We start from the raw sequence: 26519 nt of genomic DNA on the forward strand, positions 1-26519 counted from the left end.
ATCCTTGTGGGACACCACTAGTCACAACCCTCCAGTCCGAAAGTACTCCCTCCACCACGACCCTCTGCTTTCTGCAGGCAAGCCAATTCTGAATCCACCTGGCCAAACTTCACTGGATCCCATGCCTTCTGACTTTCTGAATAAGCCTACTGTGTGGAAAACCCTGTAACCAGGCAACCCTGTAATCTGCAAAACCCTGTAACCAGGCTCCGATCCTGACACAGAGGGCAGTTTGAATATTCTCTCCGTGATCCTGAGCCCCAGCGGCTGATATGTCCTATCACATCCTAGTTGGTTACCGTAAATTATCCTCAATGTAGCTGTCTGGCTGAAGAATTGAGGAATGTATATTGGAATGATTGCCAGCTGTAAAGGAGTACATTGCAGGGATTTAACTATTGTAAATTGTAAAGAGGGATCGTTCAGTAAGAAAACTGTGTCTGAGAGCACCGTCTGCACTCTGAACCGCAGAATGAAAAGTTTAAAGTCACCCGGCAACAAGTGATCTCATGACCATCTTTATTTCTTATTGAATAACACTCATCACTCTGTCCAATCCGTGAGAGATACACTCTGTGAACGAAAGCGGAAGCACAGTATAGATAAATCGCAGTGGACTGCCGATCAAAGTTTACCTTCACAGACCGAGCATCTTTAATCAAAGATTCCGCGCAGGTAAAGACAAGAAATTGAATGACAAACTGAGTATATTTATTACCGTTACAGAATTTTAATCCTGTTAGTTTGAGACAATTCTGGACAGTTTACGTGTTTGTAAACTGGGCCAACGATCACAAAACCTATATATTGCACTAAGAGTTCGAGAAAACTCCTGATCCGGTGTTACTTTTGTCCTATTTTCTACTTCTTTTACTAGCGTGTAGACATTTTACATTGGGGATCTGCGGGTTTTCCAGCGAAATTAAAGTTGAGCATGTAACGACAAGCAGCAAGCTGCCCTAAATTGATAATCAGAATCAGGTTTAATATCACCGGCATATCTTGTGACATTTGCTAGCGTTGCGGCAGCAGTACAATACAATACATGATAAATGTAAATAAAAAACTGAATAAATGTAAGTATATATGTGTATATTAACTTGTTAAGTTAAAACAAGTAGTGCAAAACACAACAAATAAGAAGTAATCTGGTACATAAAGAGGTTAGGGTGTTTTCAGGAAACGGGAGAGCTGGGCGACACAAACCTCGATTCTGTCAACCACAATGTGTTGCAATACAAGAGGTTATTGCAAACCGGCTAGAAAACAAGTGAGGAAAAAAAAGTTCCAGTTTGCGTTAAGTTCACTTTGCCAGCCTATCTGACCATTCCCAGTACATATCACAAGACTTTAACGCAAACTGCAGATTAAGTAACAAATTCTCTGACCCGCGGCCTTTGAAGGGAAGTATGGAGTCCCAGCCGTTTGCGGGCTCCTCTCTCTTGTCTCCACCCGGACTGGAAGGCCGTGGGGAGTTAGCACACAGTTCATAATTGAGTGTGGCCACGGAAGTTGTTCGAGCCATCTGACATTTCAAGTGCGACGTTGTTATTTTATGATATTATTTAAAAGAGAGAAACAAAGGGTGTTAAGGAGAAATTTCGGAGACATAGCTAAACTGGAAAGTGATAAGCTGTTCGACATAATTCCACATGGCTGGAGTTTCAGGAACCAATTCCGAAGGCACAAGATATACACATCCCAAAGAGGAAGAATATTCGAAAGCCATCGTGGATACAACAGAAGTCAAAACAACATAAAATCCAAAGAGAGCGCACATAACGGAGCAAAAAATAGTGGCGATTAAGAGGAAGGGACTTTTAAAAACCAACAGAAAGCAAATAACAAAATCATTAAGATAAAGATGGAAAACATAAATATCAGAATCAGGTTTATTACCACCGGCATGTGTTAATTTAATACATTTGTAATGTATTGCAGCAGTTCAATGCAATACAAAATATAGAAGAGAGAAAAAAAAATAATAAGTAATCAATCACAGTTTACATATACTGAATCGATTTTTTAAAAAAGTGCAAGAAATAGAAATACTGTATTTTTTTAAGAAGTGAGTAGACTCCAAGGGTTCAATGTCCATTTAGGAATCAGATGGCAAAGGGGAAGCAGCTGTTCCTGAATCACTGAGTGTGTGGCCTTCAGGTTTCTGTACCTCTACCTGATGGTAACAGTGAGAAAAGGCCATGCCCTGGGTGCTGGAGATCCTTAGTAATGGACGTTGCCTTTCTGAGACACCGCTCCCTAAAGATGTCCTGGGTACTTAGTAGGCTAGTACCGAAGATGGTGCTGACTAAACTTACAACCCTCTGCAGCTTCTTTCGGTACTGTGCAGTAGCCACCCGTCCCCCTATACCAGAAAGTGATGCACCCTGTCAGAATGCTCTCCACGGTACATCTATAGAAGTTTTTGAGTGTATTTGTTGACATACCAAATCTCTTCAAACTCCTAGTGAAGTGCAGCCGCTGTTTTGCCTTTTTTATAACTACATTGATATGTTGGGACCGGATTATATCCTTAGAGATCTTGACATCCGGGAACCTGAAATTGCTCACTCTCTCCACTTCTGATCTCTCTGTGAGGATTGGTATGTTTTCCTTTGTCTTAACCTTCCTGAAGTCCACAATCAGCTCTTTTGTCTTACTGGTGTTGAGTGCCAGGTTGTCACTATGGCACCATTCCACTAGTTGGCATACCTCACTCCTGTACGCCCTCTCATCACCACCTGAGATTCCACCACAATGTTTGTATCATCAGCAAATTTATAGCTGGTAATAAACCATCTGATAATAAACCTGTTTCTGATAAAAATATTTCACATCAGTCTTCACTGTGGAAGACACTAGCAGTATGGTGGAATTTCCAGGTTTTAGGTGTCACTAGACAACCGGGTAACCCGTTGTGGCACCCTTTGAGAGAAAGTTAGTGCAGTCTGATGTGATGTGCTTTGGAAATTAAAGGAGAAAATCTCAGTTTATTAAAGAATAAAGACGCATAGCAAAACAAATATACAGTAGCTCCTCCTCCTTTAATGAAGGACACTTTTGATGACAACATTTCTGGTTGATCTGCCACCCTTCAAGAATACTCTGAACATTTTCATTTCATTTTCCCTGGCTTAAAGCCACATACAGCGGACCATGTTGGAATACCGGTTCTCCAGATAAATCAACACATTCTCCATGGTTTGGCCTTGCACCTTATGTATAGTCAAAGCAAAGCATGACTGAATCAGGAACTGACTCCACGGAAGAGGAAAATATTCCCCTTCTGATAAATAAAGAGTAATTCTTGTGATCATGACAATGTAATTTCTGAACACACCATTGTTTATCTTTGCTACGATGAGATTGTCATGCAGTGCTTCCACCATCATTCGTGTTCCATTACAAAGTCTTGGTGGATCCATGTTCCTCATTGAAGCGATGGGAGATCCCCTCTTCAATTCCATTTTATGTGGTGGCAATCCAGAGTACGAATCAAAGAATTCTGTTGGAAAATGTGTGGTGTTAGCTCCTTCACTTACAGCATTGAAGGAACAGTATTCTTTCATGATTTCAGAGAAGCGTCCAATGCATGTGAATTTTATTTTTCTCATCATTTCATTAAGAGGAACCAAGATAGAATTTCACAAGAACAGTTCTGCAGGATCATCAAATGTCGAGTAGATGAAATCAATGCATTCTTCCATAGTTTTGCTGGCAGAATCATATCTTCAGGTAATTTGATTTCATCATTTTCATTTTTCTCAATCTTGTCTTCTCCAACATTCAATAAGAACTTAGAATATTGTCCTTCTCCCTCACTCAATCGCATGTTTCTCCTCAATTGAAACTTGATGAAGCTTCTCCATAAGTAGGATTTTTTTTATGCATGAATTCTCCACATCGGCATCATTTCCTCGTTTCACAACTGGTAGAAGCTGATGGAAATCACCACAGCAAATGGCTAAGATACCCTCAAAGGCCTCATTCTTGCCGCATACATCACAAAGAGTCTGGTCCACAGCTTCAAAGCTCTCCCTCCTAATCATGGGGCACTCATCCCAGACAATAAGCCTCACATTTCAGAGTAAATTTGCAGTATTGGTGGTTTTATCAATGTTACAAAGGGCGTCTTCATTGGCGTTGATGGGTATCTTGAATGTGCTGTCCTACCACCAGGCATCAATGTTGCTACAATACCGGATGATGCTACAGCAATAGCAACTCTTCTACCCTAACTGTAGCGAGGATCAAGCTGATGATAAATGTCTTGCCCGTTCCTCCTGGTGCAACAATGAAAATCACTGAAGAGAGATTCCTTTCCAAGCAGTCGCACACATATTCATAAACTTCTCTTTGCTTGTTATTCAATAGGGACTCCTTCTGTGAAACAAATTCCTGCTGTTAATCTCTGTTGTATTGCAGCTCATGCAATAATTTCAGATTGCCAGCACTTAGAGTAATTGTACTATTTCTTGGTATCTTCAAGTTATATTTTTCAAGTGTTTTGTCCAAGTTCTCAAGTTTTTCTTGGAAGCACAGAAGAGCTTGTCCATGATGCCTCTCATCGATCATGATATTAGGATCATTGATAGTTCTCCTATCTTCAAACATTGCATTCTTGAACCAGTTCCGCAATTGCTGTGGATTGTTGATGTCAGTGTTTGTTAGCAAGACTATAAACAAATCTTTCATTGCTTTGGGTATTCTTGGTCTCTCTGCTTCTTCCATAGTTTGCTGCCAATGATCGTCAGCTTGCAACAATCCTCTCTCTCTGCAGACATCTTTGAATGATGGAAGGATATCTCCATCATGTGTTTTCAATGATTCAAAATATCACTGTGATGATTGTACGCTCTAGTATCAATTGTTTGGTGACAATAAAGTATTAAGTATTAAAAGATACTGGTCCCTTTATGTGATGAAGAAGAAGTCTCAAATAGTAGAGGTAACCACTTTGTGGAGAAATGGTATATACTCGACAAATGTTGAGGAGAGGATGATGCGGCTTCCGATGTTTCTTAACTCATCATCATCATTCAATGCATCAGTCAGGCCTCTGTATGTTGTTGATCTCAAGGTTGATTGATTCATTCGGATGTAGCTCAGCCTCTCGCCTTCAATCTTAGCAGCCATATCGACCAAGTATTGTTTGAATAGATGTCCTCCTCTGAGGTTATTAAACTCATTCTCATGGTTCATTATTCGATATGCATAATAGTGCATTGCCGTCAGTTTCTTGTTGTTCATTATTCAGAGTTGATGATGCCAGCCATCATCTCCAAGTGGAAAGGAAAGTATGTATTGAAAGCTGTCATATGAGTGATGGGACTCTGAAATTATTTGCAAATCACATACTCATTCTTTCAACACAACGTGTCGTGAACTTGCTTCAGGTTTGGTGCTGTTTGGTATAATGACAGCGACTTCGTTGGCAATTTGTGCATTAAATCTCTCATGCTCATGCCGGTCTCCAGTCAGGATCAATGACAATGGATGCCTTGGCATGCCTCGAATTTGTTCTTTTGCAAGTTGAAGGGATGCAATGTACAGGTTTCATTGTTGTAGGTTTTCCAATAATTCAACAATCCCATGTTGAATTCCATCATTCTGTAGTATCCCCATTCTCAATCCTATGCTGTCTTGAGGATCCATGAAGTAAATTTGAAGGAATCGGGCTTGCTGGTTGGAGTCTGGCATTAAATGTCTGATGTGATGATGGATTTAGCCTTGAATAATCACAGAAGGATTCCATCCATTCCTCGTTGGAAGGACTTCTTTGGCACAAAGGATGTCAGTTGGAAGAGGCAATTGTATTGTCTGATGCTCTTCCTGAACTCGTTTGCAATAGGTTCATCACTGCTGTATAAATTGAGGAGTTCATTGGGTATAAGTTCCAAATGCCTATGCTGCTTTCCCTTCATACAGCGGAAATTTGCAGTTTCTCCAGAGAACAGGAAGGCATGACAGTGAGGGCATACTCTGGTCATCAGCAGAAATGTTACGCCTTGCGAGTTGTGCATTTTGCCTTGCTCTTTCTCTGTCGAGGTATTGTCATCGAATGCGGCCATTATCGTCTTTAGCAACTCTTGCAATAATTACTCATTGCCACATAATCTCGATCTTTCCTCTCTTCCTCTCTCCTCCTTCTCTGCCTGTTTTTGTCATTCTGGGGACGCACAACCCTTTCATCCTTTGTCTCTTCATCTCTTCTACCATTTGTTCTTTCTCTCTGATCCTGGAGTCATGTGGCCCTGGCCTGATCCAATTCTTGTTCTTTCCTCCTTCTGTGCCTATTGTTGTCATTTTGGAGACGTGCATACCTCTCCTTCTCTGTCTCTTCTTCTCTCATCTTTTTTTGACCTGACTCTTTGATCCTGGAGTCGTGCGGCCCTGGTCTCATCGAATTCTTGTTCTCTCCCTCTCCTTGCCACTTCCTGATGATGTTTGTCATCATCTCTTGACCGTAATGTCCCCCTTCTCTTTCCACGTGGCATAATTACGCTGTCCATATTTTTTTACCTTAATGCTGGATAGGAGATACGAAGCAGTAACACCAAAGCCTCCAGGATGCTGGTTTTTCTTGATGATGTAGTCGGCGCTCTCTTAAATGGACGAGATAGCCCTGCCCTTTTGCTGCGGGTCGTGTCGCTGCTGTAATGAGGCATTGCTGAGACTGGCCGTGCACATGCATCGTGGTGTGTTGTCACGGTTTCCATTAAAGCTGGAATTGGCTCAGGTTGTGGAAAGTGGGGCCTGGTGACTGACGAATGAGCAATTTTATACGAATATATAACCCTGAACTTTTCATGCATTCTGTAGGTTAGCGCATTTTAAGTCGATTTAGTCAAAAAAGTGCCGCTATAATGCACCATTTGGGCTAATTGGAGGTCACAAACAGAGCATGAGAATTTTAGTAGTATATAGATGAAGTGTGGGAAGTTACCATTACTAGAGAGAAGGTTCTTGGGAAACTGATAGGTCTGAAGTTAGATAGGTCACCTGGACCAGATGGTGTACAACCCTGAGATCTGAAAGAGGTGGCTGAAGAGATTGTGGAGAGATTACTAGTGATCTTTCAAGAATCATTAGATTCTGGAATGGTTCTGGAAGACTGAAAAATTGCAGATGCTACTCCACTCTTCAAGAAGAGAGGGAGGCAGAAGGAGGGAAACTATAGGCCAGTTACTTTGACCTCGGTGGTTGAGAAAATGTTGGAGCTGATTGTTAAGGATCTGGTTTCGGGGTAAATGGAGGCAGATGATAAATAGGCCCAAGTCAGCATGGTTTACTTAAGGGAAAATCTTGCCTGACAAACCTGTTGGAATTATTTGAAAAAATAACAAACAGGATAAACAAAGGAGAATTGGTTAATGTTGTGTACTTGTCAGAAGGCCTTTAAGAAGGTGCACACATAAGTCTGCTTTTCAAGCTATGAGGCCATGGTAATACAGGAAAGATTCTAGCATGGATAAACCAGTGACTGATTGGTAGCAGGTAAAGAGAAGATAAAGGGGCCTTTTCTGGCTGGCTGCTGGTGACTAGTGGTGCTTCACAGGGGTCTGTGTTGGAACCAAATTTTTTTACATAATATGTCAATGATTTAGATGATGGAATTGATGGCTTTATTGCAAAGTTTGCCAACAATATGAAGATGGAGGGGCAGGTAGTTATGAGGAAGTAGAAAGGCTATAGAAGGATTTGGAAGATTAGGAGAATGGGAAAAGAAGCAGTTAAATGGAACACAGTGTCGCAAATTGTACGGTCATGCACTTTGGTAGAAAAAATAATGGAAGGGTTGACTGTTTTCTAAGTGAAGAGAAAATGCCAAAAACTGAGGCAGAAAGTGACTTTGGAGTCCTTTTCCAGGATTCCCTAAAGTTTAATTTGCAGGTTGAGTCGGAGGTAAGGAAATCAAATGCAATGTTAGCATTGATTTCAAGAGGACTAGAATATAAAAGCAAAGATGTAACATTGAGACATTGTAAAGCACTGGTAAGGCCTCACTTGGAGTATTGTGAGCAGATTTGGGCCCCTTATCTTAGAAAGGGTGTGCTGAAACTGGAGAGGATTCAAAGGAGATTCACAAAAGTTATTGCAGGATTGAATGGCTTGTCATATGAAGATTGTTTGATGGCTCTGGGCCTGTATTCACTAAAATTTGGAAGAATGAGGGGTGACATATTTGAAATCTATTCAATGGTGAAAGGCCTTAATAGAGTGAATGTGAAGATGATATTTCCTACAGTGGAAGAGGACACAGCATCAGAATATAGGTGTGTCCTTTTAGAATGGAGATGAGGAGGAATTTCTTTAGCCAGAGAGTGGTGAATCTGTAGAATTCTTTGCCACAAACAGCCATGGAGGCAAAGTCTTTATCTATATTTAAGGCAGAGGTTGATAGATTCTTGATTGGTCAGGGCATGAAAGGACATGGGGAGAAGGCAGGAGATTGGTGCTGGGAGTAAAATTGGATCAGCCATGATGAAATGGCAGAGCAGACTCAATGGGCCAAATGGCCTAATTCTATTCCTGTTTCTTCTGGTCTTATAACAGAAGGCATGGGTTTGTCATAAAAAGCATGATGATCAGTTGGAGAGAAATGGAAGTGGTGGTGGGTGTCAGTAGTCCTGCAAAGTATAGGTGTGCTAAAATACAACTCCCCAGCCTCGCTAGTCTATTAAGGCTAGAACTTATCTGTATAAGCATTCAAATCACAACAGCACAGAGGTTGTTGTGTCATTGAGTGCCTTCAGGATCCTGTACTTCCTTCCTGATGGTAGCAATGAGAAGACGGCATGCCCTTGTTGACTGGGGGGGGGGGGGGGTCCCTAATGATGGATGCTGCCTTTTTGAGGCATTGCTCCTTGAAGATGTCATGGATATTGGGAAGGCGAGATGGAGTAGGCTGAGTTTATAACTTTCTGTTGCTTATTTTGAGCCTGTGCAGTGGTCACCCACCCACCTCCATACCGGACGGTGATGCCCCCAGTTAGTATTCACTCCACGGTGTTACACTGTCTCACTGTATTCTCACTTCTCAATGCTTTATGGACACATCTCTGAAAAATTTCATCCTCTTGACTTAGTTTAGTATTTAACTATATCTTTAGTATTTTATTCCCATCTCTGAAGACAAAAAAGGTACTTGACAAGTCAGCTTTTATTTTAATTTAATTGCAATTTCACTGACATCTGCTGTCTACAGAAGTAACATCTTTCTGTGAATTGTTGGGAGTGTGAGTGAAAAATGCTAGTTTTCTCAAAGCGATTGCCATGGACTTTTCATTGAGACAGTAAGGGGGCATTTTACAGCACAAGGGTTTCTGTCACTTCACTTCAAGATGGTGACTGATTTATGATGATGTTTGACAATTCCACAGACAATTTTGACCATTCCCATTCAGCTTCAGTTTTCTATGTCCTGAGCTTCATGATAGGTCGTTCTTCATTGGAACATTGAAAAGGATGCACAACTACCCTCACAATCTCTTTCTTCAGGTTGACTAAAGCAAGGTGAGACAATACGATTGTGTATTTTCTAGTTACTTGCATGAAGCCAAATATTATTACTGGTGATTTGCTTTTCAGTCTAGGATATGACTATAATATAAAAAACAGCACAACTCATTCTGTCTTCTCCTCCAGAAGTGGAAAAATCAAACAAGACAAAGAGGCTCCCCAACTATCCAATTAAAGCTTTGTAGTCACGGGATCATTATACAGACCAGCCAACGAGGGACAGAGATCAGGAATGGGAGGGTCAAGCTCCAGGTAGGTCGGAAATTAAGCACATTGTTTCTTCCCAGCTCTCCTACATCAACAAAACCCGCCAGAGCAGAAGCCTACAGTGCTCAGCTTTATCTTTAGAATAGGATAGCCCTGGCTGTTTGGTGGATTAAATCCCTTTTATTTGTTTTTGAGATGTGGGTATTGACATTGAGAACAGCAGTTATTAGAAGTTCCTAACAGCCTTGAGCATGTAGCTGGGACCTCCCTTCTTGAAAAGCTGCATTCTGGATCAATCAGGTCCCATCTTGGGGATGGTTGATGATTTCATCAAGGTAGACCTGGTGACATTAAAGGAACAATGATACCTTTCCTCATAAGCATGGTGCATGATGGAGATGAAGATACATGAGGAAATGTTATCTCACACTAAAACCCTGGTTCAATCTCTTTGTGGACATTTTGTTGGAGAATAGCATAAACAGGCAGCATCATTAAATCCTGCGAGTGGCATTCACTTCATCCTCTGTGTGGTACTGGTGGAAAGTGTGGCTGTTTTGGGTAGCAGATGGTGCACCAGTCCAACTTCTTGAGTGCTGCTGGAGACTGATTTGTGATAGGAAAGTGAGGGGTAATCCTGCATGCATTTGACTTCTGCCTCACAGGTAGTGGAAGGTCTTTGGGGTGTGAACAGGTAAACCACTCACTGGTGGATACCATACCTCCTCTTGCAGCCACCATCTTCATTTTTCTGGTCTTGTCAAATACTTGATCAGCGAGGAATTGAGCCATGTTACTGTCATATTAAGGTTAAGTTGATAGATACTCTTTCTTTGGAGATTTTTCAGCTGAATGACGGTTAACACTGTTTTGATTATCCCATATCTGAATGTTTCCTATCTCTTTCATATTTTCAAGTTATTATGTTTGTTATTTCCACTTCACATGTTGACTTAAGACATCTGGAAATATTCAGACCGTGAGATTTTTTGTAGCTCCAGGACTGTCACCCTTTTATTTCCTTCAGTCCTATATCTTTCACCAGTCCAACATGTCCCCAATGGATTTATCATACAACAGATCTTCAGAATGTAGGGGAAAGTGGGTGGCCCATGGGAAACTGAGATTGTCACAGAAAGAATTGTCCACACGCACAAAACACAGAGAATTAAACTGAGTTTACTGGACGAGTGAATTAGCTGCACTATCCAATCCACCATATCACCACCTCACTGGTTGTTGTTGTGTTATATGCAGGTAGGAACTGGTTTAGCTTCATTGCGAATTAAATTGAATTTTGTCCTTCAGCAAGCATTACACTTTTGGCCCTGTAGTGAAAGGAAGGCATTTATGACACACTAAAACTAGTTGAGCGTGGCACTGAGTTAGTGAATGTTGTATTGATATCATTCAGCTGAGTTGATTTATCTGTAACAACCTGCATCTCAGGTTCAATCCTTTGCTCTGGTTCTGTCTACAGAAGTTGAAATATTCTATTTGTGGTCGAATAGGTTTACTGAGTTACTGTGGTTTCCTCTCATTTGTCAACAACACAGAGTTGTAATGTTAGCTGGCCAATGCAAATATTTGATGTGTAGGTTGGTTGAAGGTGAATTACAGGGTGTCTCAGTTGATAGACAGGTGTACAATGAATAACAGGTTGCTGGGAATTAAGTGGAATGAAGGCATTGCTCTGAGGGCCAGTCCATTCAGTGGGATGGATAACTTACTGTGTCACAGGAAAGGAGAAGAACAAGTGAAGATGCAAAAGAAACAAACACAACCATCATTGTTCAGACCACAAGACATAGGAGCAGAATTAGGTAATTTGGCCCATCGAGTCTGTTCTGCCATTTCATCATAGCAGTATTATTTTTCTTAACCCCATTCCCTTGCTTTCTCCCCATAATCTTTGATGCCCTTACTAATGACTAATATACCAAACAACATGTGTCCACAGACATCTGTAGCAATGAATTCCACAGATTCACCAACCTCTTTTGAAAGAAATTCATCTTCATTCTAAAGGGAGGGACACCCTTCTTTTCAGAGGCTGTGACCTCTGGAACTAGACACTCCCGCTGCTGAAAACATCCTCTTCATCTCCACTGTAACTAGGCCTTTCAATATTTTTTTAAGTTTCAATGAGATTGCCCCCACCCCAACACTATTGTTCTAAACTCCCATGACTACAGGCCCAGAGCTATCAACCACTTCTCATATGTTAACTCTTTCAATCCCTGTGACATTCTTGTGAATATTCTCCTGTCCCTCTGAAATAGTAACATATCTTTTCATAGATATGGGGCCCCTAACTGCTCACGATACATGAAGTATGGTCTGACCAATGTTGTCTGAAGCCTCAATATCACATCCTTCCTGTAATATTCTAATCCTCTCAAAACGAATGCTAACATTGCATTTTCCTTCCTTGCCACCATCTCAACCTGCAAGTTAACCTTTCGGGAATCTTACACAAGGACACCCAAGTCCCTTTGTACCTCTGATTTATGAAATTGTTCCACATTTAGAAAATAATCTATATCTTTATTCCTTCTAGCAAAATGTCTGACCATACACTTCACTACACTGTATTCATTCTGCCACTTCTTTTCCTATTTCCTGATCTGTCCAAGTCCTTCTGCATAATCCCTGCTTCCTCAACACTGACATCAATGGAACACCACTAGTCACTGGCAACCAACCAGCAAAGGAATAAAGAGCTGTTGTTTCAGGCTGAGACCCTTCATCAGGCCTGATGAAGCATCTCTGCCTGAACAATCAGCTCTTTATTGCTATCCATAGATATGTACTGCCTGACCTGACTTCCTCCAGCATTATATGTATGTTAATGTTATTCCCACTCTTTGCTTTCTGCCAGTCAGCCAATTGTCTATTCATGCTGCAATCCTTTTGGAATCTTATCTTGTTTCCACTCTTCTGTGCAGCACCTTGTCAAAGGCCGCCTGAAATTCAAGTAAACAATATTTACTGTTTCTCCTTTGTCTTTCCTGTCTGCTATTTTCTCAAAGAATTTCAACAGATTTGTCAGGCAAGATTTCCCTTCAAGAAACCATACTGAGTTCTGCATATCTTATCCTGTACCTTCAGCTACCTTGATTCCTCATCCTTAATAATAGACCCTCACATCTTGCCCAACTATTGAAGTCGAGCAAACTTCCCTATAATTTCCCGTCTCTTGCCTCCCTCTATTCTGAAATCATTCTAGAGACCAGTGATTCTTGAAGGATCATTACTACTGCTCCACAATCTGTTTAGCTACCTCTTTTACTGAAACCATTCCAGAGACCAGTGATTCTCGAAGGATCATTACTACTGCTCCACAATCTGTTTAGCTCCCTCTTTTACTGAAACCATTCCAGAGACCAGTGATTCTTGAAGGATCATTACTACTGCTCCACAATCTCTTTAGCTACCAGTTTTACAGCCCTGGGGTGTAGACCATCCTGACCAGGTGACTTACCTACCTTCAGACTTCTCAGCTTCCCATGCACGTTCTTTTTGGTAGTCACAAATACACTACCTCTTCCCTCAACACACTCGAATTTCTGGTATGTAGCTGAAGACTCCACAGTGAAGACTGTCACAAAACACTTATTCAGTTCATCTGCCATTTCTTTGACCCCTGTTACTTGTTTTCCAGTGTCAGCTTTCAGCAGACCTGTGTTAAGTCTTGCCTCTCATTTACTATGTACACTGCCTATAAAAAGCATTCAACACCTTTGGAAGTTTTCATGTTTTATTGTTTTACAACAATGATTGACAGTGGATTTAATTTGGCTTTTTTGACACTGATCAACTGAAAAAGACTCTTTTGTGTCAAAGTGAAATCAGATCTCTACAAAGTGATCTAAATTAGTTACAAATACAAAACACAAAATAATTGATTGTGCAAGTATTCACCCCTTTCAATTCCCCATTCTTCTATACAAAACTGCTCAAGCTCTGTCAGATTGAATTGAATTGATTTTTTTTAAATTGAATTGAATGATCTTTATTGTCATCATACATAGGTACAATGAAATTCTGTTTGGCTTCCTTTCAGGAATTTGGCAATTCCTCTCGGGTCAGATTGCATGGGAATCGGGAATGAACAGCCCTTTTCAAGTCCAGCCACAAATCCTTAATTGGATTGAGGTCTGGATTCTGACTTGGCCACTCCAGGATATTAACTTTGTTGTTTTTAAGCAATTCCTGTGTAGCTTTGGCTTTATGCGTGAGGTCATTGTCTTGCTGGAAAACAAAACTCCCAAGTCACAGTTTCTAGCAGACTACATCAGGTTTTCCTCCAGGATTTCCCCATTTTTTGCTGCTTTCATTTTACCCTCTACCTTCATGCTCTCCAGGGCCTGCTGCAGTGAAGTTCCCCACAGCATGATACAGCCACCACCATGCTCCACGGTAGGGATGGTATATTTTTGATGATGTGTGGTGTTTGGCTTCTCATATAATCTAGTCTGACGGCCAAAAAGTTTAATTTTCGTTTCATCAGACCATAGAGAATTCTTCCAGTTGACTTCAGTCTCCCACATGCCCTCTGGCAAACTATACCTGAGATCTCATGTGAGCTTTTTCAACAGTGGCTTTCTCTTTGCCACATAAAGCTGCAACTGGTGAAGCACCCGGGCAACAGTTGTTGAATGCACAGTCTCCCCTCTCAGCCACTGAAGCTTCTAATTCCTCCACAGTTGTCGCAGGTCTCTGGGCAGTCTCCCTCACTGGTCTCCCTCTTGCAACGTCAGTGAAGTTTTGAGGATGGCCTGCTCTAGGCAGATTTACAGCTGTACCATATTCTTTCCATATCTTGATGGTTGACAACTGGACTCCAAGTGATATTCAGTGACGTGGAAATTTTCTTGTATCCACCTCCTGACTTGTGCATTTTAATAATCTTTTTGCAGAGTTGCTTGGAGTGTTCTTTTGTCTTCATGCTGTAGTTTTTGCCAGCTGTCGGACCTTCCAGATACAGGTGTATTTTTACCTCTTGACTGCTCACAGATGATCTCTATTTAACTAATTATGTGACTTCTAAATCAGTGATGATTTGATGTGTCATATTAAAGGAGTGTGATTATTTAAGCAATCAATTATTTCGCATTTTATATTTATAATTAATGTAGATAACTTTGTAGAGATCTGTCTTTTCTTTGACATGAAAGTCTTTTTCTGTTGATCAGTGTTAAAAAAGCCAAATTAACCCACTGTGATTCAATGTTGTAAAACAATAAAACTTCTGGGGTGTGGGGTGAATAATTTTTACAGACATTGTATACATCTGAAGGGAAAGCAGCTTTTGGTTTCCTCTTAAATTATTTGCTAGCTTACCTTCATATTTATCATTTCTCTTGTGACTTTTCTTTTCCCCGTTTGCTGTCTTCTTTTTTTTTAATACTTCCCAATCCTCTGACTTCTCAGTATTATTTGCTACATTTTATGTCCTTTACATTGTTTTATTGCTGTCTTGACTTCCCTTGTTCCTATGGTTGCCTCATCCTCAAAGTTACAATGTTTCTTCTTTGGGATGAACCGATCCTGTGTCTTCAGAATTGGCTGCCAGTGGCCAGTTGTGTTCTGCAGGGGCCTGTGTTGGGACTGCTTCTTTTTACGTAGCATTTGAATGACCTGTTTGATGGAATTCATTTTTTGTGGTCAAGCTTGCAGACAACATGAGGATGATGGAGATGCAGGTAGTCTTGAGGCCACAGGGAGGCTACTGAAGGACTTAGATTAGGAGAGTGGACAAAGGAGTGGCAAATGGAATACACTGTTGGGAAATGTATGGAAGTATAGACTATTTTCTAAAAGGGGAGAAAGTTCAAAAATTTGAAGTGCAAAGGAACTCTGGAGTCCTCATGCAGGATTCCCAAAAGGTTTATTTGAAGGTTGAGTTGGCGTTGAGAAAGGAAAATGCAATGTTAACATTCATTTTGATCGGACTGGAATATAACAGCAAGGATGTATAAGGCACTGGTGAAGCCTCTTGGGGTGTTTTTAGCAATTTTGGGCCCCTTGTTTAAGAAAGGATGTGTTGAAATTGGAGAAGGTTCAGAGGAGCTACATGAGCAAGATTCCAGGAAGGAAAGGATTATTGTCTGAGGAGCGATTGATTACTGTGGGCCTTCACTTGCTGGAATTTAGTAGAACAAAGGGGGATTTTACTGAAAATTATTGAATGTTGAAAGGCCTAAATACTTTACATGTGGAGAGGATATTTCCTATGATGGGTGAGTCTAGGACCACTGGGCACACCATCAGAATAGAGGGGTATTTGTTTAGAATGTAAATGAGGACGAATTTCTTTAACCAGAGGGCAGTGAATCTGTGGATTTCATTGCCACAGGCAGCTGTGGAGGTCAGGTTATTGGGTACATTTAAGGTGGCGATTGATTCATTCTTGATCAGTCAAGGCATGAAAGTTACAGGGGGAAAGCAGGAGAACGGTGTGGAGAGAGAAATGGATCAGCCATGATGAAATGCAGAGCAGACTTGATGGGCCAAATGGCTTAATTCTGCTCCAATGTCTTATGGTCTAATTGTTGTCAAAATGTCCAGCTATTACACTAATATCATCCCTGCCAGTGAACTTTATTGCACTGTAATACAGATACGTCCAATTTTATCTTCTCCCTCTCAAACTGCAGGATGCATTCTATACTGACACATAAAGGTTCTTTTACCTATGGGGCCCTTCATCAAATCTGATTGATTACACAACATCTAATCCAGAATCTCAACCAAAAATTGTTTGAAAAACATGTCTTATACATTCTACAAACTCCTTCTCTTGGAATCCATTACCAAACTGATTTTCCAATAAACCTAAATATTGTAATCTCCCATGGCCAACACAACATTATCCTCTTTACATGCCTTTTCTGTCTCCCATTGTAATTTGTACCCCACATCCTTGCTACCATTTGGAGGCCTATATAATGCTCCCATCAGGGACTTTTTTTCACCCTTTGTAGACTGCATCTTCCAATCATATGCCTTCTTTTTGTGACTTTATTTTTTTTAACCAACAAAGCCATCCCAACATCTCTGCCCAGCTGCATTTCCTTTTTATACGATGTGCATCCTTGGCTGTTAAGCTCCCAACTGTGATCTTCCTTCAACCATGACTCAGTGATGCTCATCATACCTGGCAATCTGTAACTGTTCTATGAGATCATCTACTTTATTATATATACATCATGCATTCAAATATAACAGATTCAGTTCAGTATTCACCACTCTTTTCAATATTGTCTCCATGTTACTGAAGATAATTTCTTATCCCTTTCTAAACTTTGTCTTCTGCATTATTCTGGAGACTTCTGCAACCTCTCCTGGACTCTCTTTTTATTTTATCCATACTTTTCCAGCCTATTGAACCTCTACTATTTAGCTTAAAGCCCTAAACACAGCCCTGGTTATGTGATCCTGGGCCCTGGGCCCAGCATACTTCAGGTGGAGCCTACACTATCAGAACAGCTCCCTTTCTCCAACCCTGGTGCCAATGTTCCATAAATTCAAACCCACTTCTTCTACACCAAACTTTATCTTTCTGATCTCATTAACCCGGTGCAAATTGCATGTTGCTCAGGTAAAAGCCAGAGATTAATATCTGTTTGTTTCTGCATTTTAATTTAGCCCCTAGCTTCTTAAATTTCCCCAGCAGAAACTCTTCCCTTGTTCTTCTAAGATCACTGGTACCCATGTGAACCACAAAAAATTGAACCTTTCCCTTTTCCATGCATAATTTCCCTGCAATTCAGATGGGATGCCACAGACCCAGGCACAAGACAGATAACACAACCTTTGGGACTCTCAATCCTTGTGACAGAGAATTATGCCTGTTCCATTATCTATACAATCACCAATTACAACTACATTTCTCTTCTCTCCCCCTTCTTGAACAGCTCCATGAACCTTGTGCCACGATTCAGTTGCACATCTTCCCTACAGCCCTCTGTCTCATGCTCACAGGGAACATCAGTCTCAAACAAGAGAAAATCAGCAGATGATGGAAATAGAAAAGGTAGAAACATAGAAAACCTACAGCACAATACAGGCCCTTCGGCCCACAATGCTGCGACGAACACGTACTTAATTTAGAAATACCCTCGGGTTACCCATAGTCCTCTTTTTCTAAGCTCCATGTACATATCCAAGAGTCTCTTAAAAGACCCTATTGTATCCGCCTCCACCACCATCACTGGCAGACCATTCCGCACACACACCACTCTCTGCATAAAAAACTTACCCAACATATCCTCTGTACATACTTCCAAGCACTTAAATGTTAGCCATTTCAGCCCTGAGAAAAAGCCTCTGACTATCCACACAATCAATGCCTCTCATCATCTTATACACCTCTATCAGGTCACCTCTCATCCTCAATCGCTCCAAGGAGAACATGCCAAGTTCACTCAACCTATTCTCATAAGGCATGCTCCCCAATCCAGGCAACATCCTTGTAGATCTCTTCTGCACTCTTTCTATAGTTTCTACAACCTTCTTGTAGTGAGGTGACCAGAACTGAGCACAGTACTCCAGGTGGGGTCTGACCAGGTCCTATATAGCTGTAACATTACCTCTCGGTTCTTGAACCCAATCCCACGGTTGATAAAGGTCAATACACCACATGCCTTCTTAACCACACAGTCAACATGCACAGCAGCTTTGAGTGTCCCATGGACTTTGACCACAAGATCCCTCCGATCCTCCACACTACCAACAGTCTTACAATTAATGCTATATTCTGCCATCATATTTGACCTACCAAAATGAACCACCTCATACTTAACTGGGTTGAACTCCATCTGCCACTTCTCAGCCCAGTTTTACATCCTATTGATGTCTCGCTGTAACCTCTGATAGCCCTCCACACTATCCACAGCACCCCCAGCCTTTGTGTCATCAGCAAATTTACTAACCGATCCCTCCACTTCCTCATCCAGGTCATTTATAAAAATCACAAAGAGAAGTAATCCCAGAACAGATCCCTGAGACACACCACTGGTCACCGACCTCCATGCAGAATATGACCTGTCTGCAACCACTCTTTGCCTTCTGTGGGCAAGCCATTTCTTGATACACAAAGCAATGTCCCCTTGGATCCCATGCCTCCTACTTTCTCAATAAGCCTTGCATGGGGTACCTTATCAAATGCCTTGCTGAAATCCATATACACTACATCTACTGCTCTATCTTCATCAATGTGTTTGGTCACATCCTCAAAAGATTCAATCAGGCTCATAAGGCACGACCTACCTTTGACAGGTCAAAGTTATACACACAAATTTCTGGAGGAACTCAGCAGGCCATGATGCATCTTTGAAGAAGAGTAAACAGTTTACGTTTCAGGCTGAGAAATGAAGGGTCTCTGCCCAAAACATCAACTGTTTACTCTTTTCCATAGATGTTGCCTGGCCTGCCAAGTTCCCCAGTATTTTGTGTGTATTCCATCAATTTCAGACCTGTTGGGCAAGTTCAAGGGTTGAGACTCCTCCAGCACTCCCTCTTGGAACACCCCCTCCCCAAATGTCTCACATGCAGTCCCACCCCCTAGGTCCTGAGCACAGAGTCCAGTTAACTCTCACCCTCCCTGATGCATCGCAGTGTTTGAAGCTCAGATTCCAGCTCCTCAAATTTGAGCCTGAGTTTCTTGAATAACTCAGACGTGGTCACCAGAAACCAGTTCCCATATTGTACACTAAAACACATCACCCTATTTTATTTAATTTTTTGTAATTTGGTATCCTTGTAGTTAAGTATGTTATCTACAATTCCTTGCAAAAGTCTTAGGCATTGTATAGCTAGGGTGCCTAAGACGTTTGTACTATACTTTATTTGTCAATGTGGAGCGGGGAGCAGTGCTGTGTTTTGTGTGGGCGGGGGAAGGGGTTTAGGGGCCAATGTTTTTGTTGCATTTTGTGCAGTGGAGGGGGCTTGGACAGTGGATTAATAATGCTGTTGCTGTTCTTTCTTTTGTGCAGGGTTCAGTGAGTTTGTTGTTTCTCTTTGAACTGAATCCATGGTTCTCTTGGTTTCCTTGCTATCTGGAGAAGAAGAATCACAGTTGTATGTTGCATACATACTTTGCTGATAAATGAACCTTTGAACTTGTAACTATCTGGTGGGAGCAAAGGATGTTGGGAATGGTGAGGCTGGCGAGCCGCAAGAGGAGTGTGAGGCAGTTGGCTGAGAGGGAATGCCAGGGGCGGGGGGTGTGGGGGGGGGGCTTATATACATGTGTGCATAAGACCTTTGCACAATAATGTATAAAATACCTTACCTGTTCTAATCTGCTACAATTCTGTTTTCTTTATCAAAGCTTCTTGAGCCAAAGTCTCAGATGTTAGACTACTCTGCTGACCCAGTCCCACAAAGGTGTGAGAGAGCCCTATGATGGCAAGGCCCATTGCTGTTGATGTTTCATTGTAGACAGGTTTGGTGTACTAGATTTGACACCTAAGCAATGTTATGTTTCGACATGTAGATAACTGCATTGAAAGAGCTCAGGTCTTCTGTACAATATTCTGGAAGTTGCCTGGTCCTATCGTATTTATGTTGCATCTTAAGTACTGCATTTTCCATTTGTTAGTATCAAGTGACATTGTAGTGTACTGGTTAGCATAACGTTTTGCAGTACCAGTGACCTGGGTTCAATTCCCACCCCTGCCTGTAAGGAGTATGTACATTCTCCCTGTGACCACATGAGTTTTCTCCAACAGTCTAAAGACATACCAGTTGGTAGGATAATTGGTCATTGTAAATTGTCCCATGATCAGGCTAGGGTTAAATTGGGAGATTGCTGGGCAGCATGGCTCGAAGTGCCGGAAGGGCTTTTTCTGTACTGAATCTCAATAAATCAATAATGTAGAGTGAAGTGAAGTCTTTGAATCTAGGTTCTGTGGTGGCACAGACCTGGATAATGAACAACATGCTTGTGGATATTTCAGCCACGTCTTTAGCACTCACAATTGTTGAGGATGGACATGTTCTGTGAAACTGTTTATCTCTCCCCCTCCCCCACCCCAACTGTTTAGCTGTGAATCATCATTCAGAACTGCATATGCTGATACTAGATGCTGAGACTGTGGTAGAGCATATCAATGATTGAAGAATTCCAGGTCTGAAATGTGCTGTTCCCATTCCATTGATGCACCAGTCTGCAGACGGAACGCATCATCTGCATAGGAACCTCTGACAACCACTCCTCTTCTGCACCCTATCAAACAATTACTAGCGGCCCTCACAATATAGCGCTTCATTTGCTCCAATCACCTTTCACCAACTTCACTTGCAATATCAGTTCAGGGAGGCAAAGATTTAGACAATCTTGTTGGGCTGACAGGAGATTACTTGGTGAAGTAACAATGATGAACAGAAACAAAATGGTAGAGGTATGTGAAGATGCTGCTCTGTGGACAAACAGGTTGAGATCTAGTGCTCCATTAGTTAAATCAATGGGGTTTAAGCAAATTCAAAGCATATTTACCAATCAGAGGGTTGTGAACGTGTGAATAAGCTGCCAGCACAAGTGGTGCTTGTGAGCTTGGGATTTTAATGTTTAAGAGAAGTTTGGATAGGTACAGCAATAATAGGAGTATGGAGGGCTATGGTCCCAGTGCAGGTCGATGGGAATAGGCAGTTTAACTGGTTTGGGTATGGACTAGAAGGGCCGAAGGGGCTGTTTCTGTGCTGTACTTTCCTATGACTACTTATCCATATGCTTATAATACCAAATTCTAGGTAGTTGTTGGATAGCAAATTGTAACAGCAAAGAGCACTTAGACCATTGAAAGTAGGACTGACATGAGGATGTTCTGTGAATGTCATGCTATGAAATATAAATGGAAGTTGTTTCTGTTGAGAACTTTAATGGAACATATTTTGTTTCAGTGAACAGGTGGCAGAGACTGAGACCCCCTCATTCTTCACCCAGGAAGAACTGAGCAAACTAAAATCTGATTTTGAAACCGGTGGGGTGGAAAAAGTTCAACCACTGATAGAGAAGAAAGTAACTGCTGTGGACAAAACAGAGCTTAATATCGCAGTGACGGGAGAATCAGGTGCAGGAAAATCCACCTTCATCAATGCCATGAGAGGACTTCAGAGCGATGATCCGGGAGCAGCTGAAGTTGGGACCACAGAAACAACAAAGGAGCCAACCGGGTACTCACATCCCACTCTGCCCAATGTTCGCTATTGGGACCTGCCAGGGATGGGAACTACACGATTTCCAGCAGCTAAATATCTCACAGAAATGAAATTCAAAAGATTTGATTTCTTTATCATAATCTCTACTGCTCGATTCAAAGAAAGTAATGTAAAACTTGCCAAAGAGATTAAACGACTGGGGAAACAGTTCTATTTTGTCCGCTCTAAGATTGATGCTGATCTTTATTCCCTGAGGAAAGAAAAGAAAGTTATTAATGAAGAAGAAGAGCTGGAAAAGATTCGGAGTGACTGTGTCATGAGGTTGGAAGATTCAGGGTTTCCGAATCCCACTGTGTTCCTGATATCCAGTTTAGAGCCTGATCATTTTGATTTCATTCGGTTAAATGAAGGACTCGAAGGTGATCTAAATAATGTAAAGAAAAGGATCTTTGTCTTGGCCCTTCCAAATCTAAGTGTGGAGATAGTGCAGAGGAAATATGAGATTCTGAAAAAACATATCTGGATGTTTGCAGCACTCTCTGGGGGATTGGGAGCGGTCCCAGTTCCCGGCTTCTCTCTCGCTTGTGATATCGGTATATTGATTGGAGCCATTGTGCACTTCAGGAAATGCCTGGGCCTGGATGATGCTTCTCTTCAAAGACTGGCCAACAGAGCAGGAAAACCTGTGGAAGAGCTGAAGGCGACAGTGAAAGCTCCATTGCTGGGGGAAATAACCCCAGATGTAATTGTGAGGTTAGGTTGGGGGGTTGCTGTTGTTACCGTTTCAGCCCTGGAATTCGCTCTCGACTTTGTCCCTGTCATTGGCTCCATTTTTGGAGCAGGCTCATCATTTCTCATGACGTACAAGATACTGAGTGCTGCGCTGAAGGATCTTACAGAGAATGCAGAGAGAGTGGTGAAAGTTGCCTTTGAAATTGATTAACTGGTTTGTAAAGGTATTGACCCAGTGAATTTGTATCACACCATGCTTAATAATTTGATGACATTGTTCAAGCACCAAATCCTGCTGTAATTCTACTCAATGTTCACTTCTACTGCATGCGTTCCTGGAAATATTTCTTATTCAATACCTGGAGGCAGTGGGGGCAGGGGAGGGAGTTCCAGTCTGCAGGATTGTGGAAAACCAGTACAAGTTTAACAGAGTTCTGTTCCATGAGTTCAACTTTAAAATTAAACTATTTCTGCCTTCACAGTTGTACATAAGGGATGTACCCGATAAATGTTGGCCTATAGAAGGCACCGCTGGGTGGGCTACGAGGCAATAATCAGAAGCGCCTTATATTACTCAGCCAATTACTTGTTTAAAAAAAAGAGCTGCACAGGCCAGATGATAGTGCAGCGTATAGATGCCTGTATCAATTGAGATGTTGTAAATCATTGGTTGAAATATCACGTGCCACCCCAACCAACTGTACTATCCTCTGATCTTAACAATCGGGAAGACTTTCACAGCCTGTGTTCAGTGCTTATCAACTGGTTCAGTGTCACTTGCCTTCAAGAGAAACTCCAAATAATTAAAACAAATAAAAATTTGGCACAAGGCTTATGCCAAGATCCAGGATCAATGAAGGGCTTGCATATTTAGATCTCATTTAAAATAGTCAAACAATTGTCTAATTCTCCCTTCTGCAGGTTCTGTGAATTTCATATCAACACTTCTGGTTAGTGTATATTATTCGTACAGCACAGCAAGTCAGAGTCATTCTAAGTTGTTTATTAATACGTTAATAAATCACATGGAATAACAGAAAATATTGCAAGATGACAGAATAAATTGCATAATATTGAAATAACATAACGTAAAACTTCCCATATATATTGTAACTGTAAATTAAGCTCACATAGTATTCATTTCAACTCTGATTGAGCTTAACTAATCCTTTATGATCACTTGGAGGAAACGGCTGTGGATGATACCAGTGCTGTGTGACATCCAATATCTCAAATTATTCCAAACCATTTCAAAAATGAAACTCACTCTCGTGACTTTATTGAAAATATACCATTTGTGATTGTGCAAATTACATTCAGTCTTTTGCACTGCAAGTCCAATATTAGTAAATTTAATTATATTGCATCACCATATTATGCTTTTTTTTGTCAGTCAAAAACTGAGGACTGAAAAGATCTTGCCCTAGTAACTGCTTACTTGCCATGTCTGTTCTGTGGCTGTCCTCCCATAGAAACTCCGTGGTAAAGAGATGAACAAGTTGTTTGCTTCTGGCTGAGCTATTCATTTCATGGAATCTCTCACTCACCTGGTGTACAATAAAAGAAAATGCTCTTGTTGCTGAAAAGCTGAAATGAAAGCCAGGTGAGGGAGATGCTCACCAAATCAGGCAGCCACTACAGTGCGAAGGAAATTTCAAGATCCAAGGCAATTCTCTTCATTTGAAACTACATCAAAAGTTTTTCAAACATTGCAATGATTCCTCCTTATATAGCAGATAGACACAGAAATCAACTTCAGTGCTGCAGAGTGTGAATTAATGTTATCTTTGGCTATAATCACCAAAACATAAGAAAATATTGTTGAATCAATGTAAAATACAGAGTAAAATATTGAAAAGTGTTAAGTAAACTGAACTACTTCATTTCTTGGCAATTAATTTGATACAATTGAAGTAAACAGTAGACATTATGACATGGATGCTAAGGAGCAAGCACTGAGTGTTCCCATGTTTTCTTCTCATATTTCAGTTTTCAGAGGAATTAGGCAGTCTCCAGCAGAGACATCGTGGCACCTGCTTTACACCATCTTCGCCATCGGGGCTGTGATCAGGAATGGTGCCATCAAGAACACAGGAGATCCCACAGATGTTGGAAATCCAGAGTAACATACACAAAATGCTGCAGAAACTCAGTATGCCAGGCACTGTCTATGGAGAAGAATAATCAGTTGACATTTATTTGATTTCATCAGATCCTGATGAAGGGCCTCAGCCCAAATGGCAACTGTTTATTCTTCGTAAATACTGCCTGGACTACTCAGTTCCTCCAGCATTGTGTGTTAGTGCCATCAAAGGAGAGAAAAATGATCTGGAAGAAGCCATATTCAGAAGGCAGCAACATCACACTCAATGCCAGCATAACCAAGGAACTGATCTTTTGGAAGGAGAAGTCATGAGAATACATGTCAGTTGTAGCGACTACACCCCCAGCTGACTCCCGTTTATCTAGGTTAAACTGGCGGTGACCCCATCAACCCTGTAATTGCATTGGTGTGGATACTGTGTGATGCACCCCGGTATAAACCCACAACATAAAATATCAGACACTACACAATATGCAAGTAAATAATTACACTTTATAATTATTTCTTGGTGATGGGTTAGTAGAAACAAATAAAATAAAAGTGCCAAATCAGTAAATTTATCAGTTTTGTGCATGAGAAAGTTTAATGCATTAGAGCTCACGTCTCTGGATCCTCCACAAAGACCTCCAAGTCTCCGACAACCTCCGAACCGCCGAATCCCAGTATCCGCCATCCTGGGACTCCGTCCGCTCCCCACACGTCTGTCCTGTTTGCTCGCCTCCCCGAGCACGCACACAAAAACCCAGGTTCCCAGACATAAGAAAGAATAACACTCCTCCCATTGGACAATAAACCCGTTATCAGTAATTATAACCAAAACAAGCTGCTGCCGAGAACAACAGCAATCTCATGTTACTTTACATTACAGAGAAGCCATTTTATTAACCATAGCAGTTAACATGGGAGAGAAACTACAACTACATTCTCCCCCCCATGAATTTAGTTATGCCACAAGACATTCAAATAATTTGCCAACCTTTCCTGCAAGGCACAGAGCCCAATCCAAGTGCAGAAAGCAGTGACATAGCTCCCCAACACAGTGGAGATCACACCCTGTTCCCCAGGTGCTACATAGGCCAACCTCTCTGGGGGGTTCTCACTCCTCTGAGACCTGCGTACCCCCTCTTCTAACTCTTCCACCTTGGACACTACGGGGGACCCTCCCGCGGGTGGTCACTCAAACCCCTCTGCACCCCGGAACCCTCGGTCTCTTGTTCAGGCCCCACATCCTCTCCCTCAGCGCCCTGCGGCACCACCGACTTTGCATCACTAGCCCCCCTTACCCCGTCTAATGCAGTGGGGGAAGGGCCAGGAGTGTCTTGCTCCATCACGGGAGCATCAGCGAATGGCAGCATCTTCCATTCATCTGAATCATCTGAATCAGTATCCCTCACAGGGCCCAGGCTCAGGCCCATCTCTTCCGGGGTGGGCTCTTCCGTCCCCCTGCGGGCACGCAGAGTCCTTGTACTAGGTGCAGCTGCCAGCTCGGGCTCTCACTCTATCTATACATCTTGCCCCAGGGGCCGCAGGTGATTCCGATGGAGAATTTTGACAGGCCCCTTTCCATCCTTGGGCCACACCCAGAGAACTGGTAGGTTTGGCATCTGACTCTCCACCACATAGGGTGTAGCTGCCCAGCGATCAGCCAACGTGCTTTCCAGGTAATCCCAAGTTCCTTATGAGGACTCAGTCTCCTGACAGCAGTTGGGAGAACTTCACTTTCTGGTCATACCTCCTCTTATTTCCCGGATTCTGCTTGGCGGCCGCCTCCCCAGCCAACTCGTAA

The 26519-nt window shown here is 41.8% G+C and overlaps 1 protein-coding gene across 5 annotated transcripts; it reads left to right on the top strand.

Annotated features, from left to right (window-relative positions):
• Positions 1-574: 574 nt before the first annotated feature.
• LOC140734506 (interferon-inducible GTPase 5-like) lies at positions 575-25289 on the top strand. Of its 5 annotated transcripts, XM_073058565.1 has the most exons (4): positions 598-675; positions 9384-9516; positions 9649-9774; positions 21640-25289. In XM_073058565.1, the coding sequence occupies exons 3-4, from the start codon at positions 9755-9757 to the stop codon at positions 22838-22840; spliced, it is 1221 nt and encodes a 406-aa protein (XP_072914666.1). In that variant the 5' UTR covers positions 598-675; positions 9384-9516; positions 9649-9754; the 3' UTR covers positions 22841-25289. The 5 variants fall into 5 exon arrangements, with proteins under 5 accessions (XP_072914665.1, XP_072914666.1, XP_072914668.1 ...); XM_073058564.1 differs by lacking the exon at positions 9384-9516 and having other exon boundaries at positions 575-675; XM_073058566.1 differs by lacking the exon at positions 9384-9516 and having other exon boundaries at positions 613-675; positions 9652-9774.
• The last annotated feature ends 1230 nt before the right edge of the window (positions 25290-26519 follow it).

The sequence above is a fragment of the Hemitrygon akajei genome, chromosome 10 (assembly GCF_048418815.1).
Source record: "Hemitrygon akajei chromosome 10, sHemAka1.3, whole genome shotgun sequence".
NCBI lineage: Eukaryota > Metazoa > Chordata > Chondrichthyes > Myliobatiformes > Dasyatidae > Hemitrygon > Hemitrygon akajei.

Excerpts from the sequence above, each read along its gene's own strand:
- LOC140734506 (XM_073058563.1), top strand. The coding sequence starts at position 19,769 with ATGGTTCTCTTGGTTTCCTTGCTATCTGGAGAAGAAGAATCACAGTT. Across the intron at positions 19,816-21,639 it reads GGAGAAGAAGAATCACAGTT|TGAACAGGTGGCAGAGACTG; the intron begins GTATGTTGCATA and ends ATTTTGTTTCAG.